Consider the following 4,526-nt stretch of genomic DNA (forward strand, 5'->3'; position numbering starts at 1 on the left):
TTTTTTTTTTGCTTTCTCTTTCATATAACAAATCTGTACATTGTTGTTGTTGACTGACCTAAAAAAAAAAAAACTAATCTGTATCTATCTGTTGCTTTGATCCTTAATAGAGAGAGCGAGAGACTCACCTCAAACCCTAGATCTAACCCCAGCCGTCAGATCAAATAGATCGGGCAATCGCTTATAGACCGTTGGAATCTTTTAGGAGGAAGGCAGCAATGGTAGAGGTAGAATCGTATTTGTGGGTATCCAGAAGAGGCGTGAGGATTATCTCCAAGTTGGGTGTTTTCTCATCTTGATGGCCAACAACAAATCCAATTTCCTCTAGATAGAATATATTTTTTTTTTCCCCTTTTTTTTTCTCGGTCATGTGTGATTTGGTCGCGCGTACGGGTCGACTCCAGCAGCGTTACGAGCATGGCTCTCGTCTCGTAGCCGGGTAACCGCTTTTTCTTAATCCAAACCTTTGTTCCTCTTTTTCCTCCTGTTTGCGTTTTGTATCGTCTCTATGGAGCTCGTGCTTAGCTATGCATAATGTGATTGTTGGTGGCTAAGATTGTGATTTTGAGGTGGTATTATGACTGGTTTCATTTTCTAGAATTTGTTAAATCAAGAATTCACGTGTCACCTTTGTATCCTTGTTTGAATCTCTATTGAAGGTTTTTTTGTCTCAGAATCATGATTTGAGGATTTTTGTAGTGATTGACATGCTTTTAGCCTTTGTTTTGGTTGTAATGGTCAATTTCTTGGTTGATGAAATGCTTCGACTGACCATGACTTTAGCCTTTTTAGTTGTCTTTGATTTTTTTGATTAACAAGTTCAATCTGGGGCGTTTTTTTCTATAGGTGTATTCCGTTTAGGTACATAAACTCTGAGGAAGATGGTAATTCTGAATCTGGGAAAGTGATTCAAGTGTTGATGATCAGCTCATCTAGTGGGCCGGGTCTTTTGTTTCCCAAGGTATAATTGAATTGCTGTATCTTCTTGCTTTCCCTTTTGTTTGGAAACGAAGTAACGTATCTCCGGTTCATGTAGGGAGGATGGGAGAATGATGAAACGGTCAGGGAGGCTGCAGTTAGGGAAGCAGTGGAAGAAGCAGGTGTCCGTGGGACTTTAATGGTAAACCACCTTCCGCAAAACTGTCTCTAGTGTATCTATCCCTTTGCTTAATGTTTAGGATGCTGGTGCTGAATGAGGAATACTTGGGAACTTTGCAGGATTTTTTGGGAGATTATGAGTTTAAGAGCAAAACACACCAAGATGAGTTTAGCCCAGAAGGCTTATGTAAAGCAGCAATGTACGCCTTGCATGTGAAGGAAGAGCTAGAGATGTGGCCGGAACAAAAGACGAGAACACGGACTTGGCTGACAATTGAAGAAGCGGTAGAGAGTTGCAGGCACGCATGGATGAAGGACGCCTTGGTGGATGGATTCTGTAAATGGCATAAGGAGAAGATGGAAAAAGGAGAGATCACAGATGAAGATTTTAAGTAAGTGTGCATAATTCTGTTTTGTTTTTCATTCCTTTTCGATTTTGTTTTTACCTTTTTTTAAGTCATATGCACTGGAGAATCTGTGACTGCGAAACATAAGAGTTTCAAAGTTTCTAAAGTTCAATTATTCCCCTGTTTCTCACAGCTGTCTTCATCATTTTGCAATAATTTTGAGAAAAGAAATTGACAGCTCTTGACAATCTCGTTTTATCAAAATCAGGTTTAAGAAATTGTTTGCTGTGGCTGTCGAATATATTATTTGCCTGTACTTGTATACTATAAAGCTGGGGCTCTAGCATGATTTAGTTGTCTTGTAATTATTAGTTTTGGTTTAAGTATCTCATACTGAAATAGAGATGGATATGAAAGAACTCAAGAAGATATGGTAAAGTAATAAAGTTGTAAATCGATGAACCTTAAAATGGATATGAGAAGTTCGGATGAATCATTCCAAATGAATTGCATCACGCCATCTCCTCCATAGCTTTTCTTTGTTTTTCCACATCATCACTATTTAAGATCTATAACATTGCTTTTGATTGATTATACATGTGCTTACATATTCCATACAACGTGAAACACATTGGATCAGTGTACCCCCATTGGTTGCCAATAGAACATATTAGCTCATAGCTATGTAGAACTTAAAATTTGAAAGAAAGAAAAAATAATAATAATAAGGTAAAATTATAAAGAAAAATAAGAAACTTGAGATATCCCCCCGACCGGAACCATGTCATTCATTATTATTATCAACATGACTTCATTAACGGACCACCGCACAAGCATTGATTGTCACTAAACGACGTAGCTTCAAGATGATCAAAAGGAGAACCCGTTGGAATACGCCCACAAAGCTTGTTATGACTAATATCCAAATGGCCCACGAACTTAGCTGACGACAACGAATCCGGGATCCGACCCGATAGATTATTGTGTGACAAATCAAGCGACACGAAGTACGTTGTAGACCCGAAAACGTCGGGTATGGATCCTTCCAACGCATTCCGGCTCAAATTCAAAACACCGAAACCGGAATTGCTAAGAAGCGAACCGGGAATTGGACCGGTTAACGAGTTGCAATCGAGATTCAAAAGTGAGAGTACCTTCATGTTACCCACCCATTCCGGTAACGGACCTTCGATATGGTTCCTGGATAGATCCAGATCCGCTAACCGCTGCATACCCGAGATAGAATCTGGAATTGACCCGGTTAGTTCGTTACGGCCCAGTAAAGCTCTGCTCAACATCTTCAACGATCCGAAATCGGCCGGGATCACGCCGGTGATTCCGTTCTCCGTCAGTTCGAGATGCTTCAACTCGGCGAGTGATGTCAACGATGCCGGAATCTCGCCGGACATTTGATTCTCAGCGAGGTTCAAAACAGCGAGTTTGGAGAGTTTGCCGATTTCCGCGGGAATCTCTCCGGTGATTCTGTTACCGGCGAGATCGAGGATGCGGAGAGAGGCTAAGGAGGTAACGCACGGAGGAATCTCGCCGGTGATTCCTTTCCAGTCAGCGAGGACGAGGGAAGTGAGTGCGGTTAAGTCGCAAACCGCTGGATCAATCGAACCGGACATATAACCGGACCGGCCAGCCTTTTGGAAAATGGCGTCTTCGGATTCCCCTCGGAGAGAAATATCAGTGACCCGACCCGAATCAGGATCGCAGCTAATACCGTACCATCCCTTGCAACAGTCAGTGTTTTCAGACCAAGTGTTGAAGATGCCGAGGTTTGGTTCGCTCAGTGACGATTTGAAAGCATTGAGAGCCGTCTGATCTTTAGGAGAGCAGCATCGGACGTCGGAGATAGCAGAGATGAAAACGACGACGAGTAATGAACTAAACGGCGACGCCACCAACTTCCTCATGTTTTTGCAATAAATATTTGATGATAGTGAAGAGAGAGTGGTGTTGCGTAAATGAACCTTTGGATTATATAGAAACGTCAAGATGAGAGAGAGAGAGAGAGAGAGAGAGAGACATTGCATGTGCATGGTATCATGGGCATGTGCATGTTACTACTATTGTTCTGTATAATTTTAATTTATCTTATGAATGTATTCTTATACCTTTAGATTTATTGTACTAAAGAGGGGGATCATGTGTGTGTCAGTTTTTTAACTTTTTTAAAACTGATCTATTCGAATGGATCGAGTATCCAACCATGATCCGGTAAAATATAAGTTAATCACGTTGATTTGTTTCAACGGTAGTATCTTGATTCCTTGATTATCATAGACATTTATCAACTAATGCATATTCTTAGACCGTATGTATACAAAGGCTATATAAGAATATAAGATCAATGCACGTACTGATTATGGACGGTGAACTTCCTATTCATCCAAAGGTTGTTTGCCATATATACAGCAATGATTATGATTTTCGATTTTACTGAAACGCCAAAACTTCACATCAATAAAAGCTTTATATGACTAATTATGATTTGATAATTTTACCAATTATTAGAGACAGCATTTAATAAACCAAATATGGTTGGTCCTCCATAAATACTTTTACATGTGACTCATGTGGTCCTACTACATAACTACAGAAGCATTTACGCATCTCTCTGTCCAAACTTTGATTTAATTTTATTTTCTTATCATAAACCTATCATTGTTAAATTCTTTACATGTGATCTCATCTAACAAGTTTATAGCCCTAAGGGTTTATAGTTATACAAATTTTTTTCTAACAACTATATCACATATAACCTTGATGAGATAATAATATTTATGATCAGAATTATTAGGGCATTTTCCAGCATTTATGACCTAAACATCGGAATTTGCGTTGTCTTGGTTAGGACACGATTCAACTCCCATCACATGCCCTTGAGTCAAGATCCATTTTTCTGGAGCTGTCTTTTTCTTTAATGTATTAGTACTGTAGTATTAATTTTTTATGGCCTTGCTGATCAATAATATATAGTTATATACCACACAATATAATCTCAAATTCTCAATCATAACGGTAGAATACTAATTGTCCTATGTGAAATTAACACCACAAGAATTCAAATTACGT

General features: G+C 39.2%; 2 protein-coding genes across 2 annotated transcripts; one reads left to right on the forward strand and one right to left on the reverse strand.

Moving 5' to 3' along the window:
• Positions 9-1,723, forward strand: LOC104776801 (nudix hydrolase 16, mitochondrial). Its single transcript, XM_010500928.1, has 4 exons — positions 9-439; positions 847-961; positions 1,037-1,120; positions 1,219-1,723. The coding sequence occupies exons 1-4, from the start codon at positions 369-371 to the stop codon at positions 1,492-1,494; spliced, it is 546 nt and encodes a 181-aa protein (XP_010499230.1). The 5' UTR covers positions 9-368; the 3' UTR covers positions 1,495-1,723.
• On the reverse strand, positions 2,005-3,416 carry LOC104776809 (DNA-damage-repair/toleration protein DRT100-like). The gene has a single exon (XM_010500940.2). It carries the CDS (start codon positions 3,362-3,364, stop codon positions 2,246-2,248), a length of 1,119 nt encoding a protein of 372 aa, XP_010499242.1. The 5' UTR covers positions 3,365-3,416; the 3' UTR covers positions 2,005-2,245.

This window comes from Camelina sativa, chromosome 1, assembly GCF_000633955.1.
Source record: "Camelina sativa cultivar DH55 chromosome 1, Cs, whole genome shotgun sequence".
NCBI lineage: Eukaryota > Viridiplantae > Streptophyta > Magnoliopsida > Brassicales > Brassicaceae > Camelina > Camelina sativa.

Bases quoted from the DNA above. Each gene is read 5' to 3' on its own strand.
- LOC104776801 (XM_010500928.1), top strand. From the start codon at position 369: ATGTGTGATTTGGTCGCGCGTACGGGTCGACTCCAGCAGCGTTACGAG. The intron at 440-846 runs GTAACCGCTTTT...TTTTTTCTATAG, and splicing joins GGCTCTCGTCTCGTAGCCGG to GTGTATTCCGTTTAGGTACA. The intron at 1,121-1,218 runs GTAAACCACCTT...GGAACTTTGCAG, and splicing joins GTGTCCGTGGGACTTTAATG to GATTTTTTGGGAGATTATGA.
- LOC104776809 (XM_010500940.2), bottom strand. From the start codon at position 3,364: ATGAGGAAGTTGGTGGCGTCGCCGTTTAGTTCATTACTCGTCGTCGTT.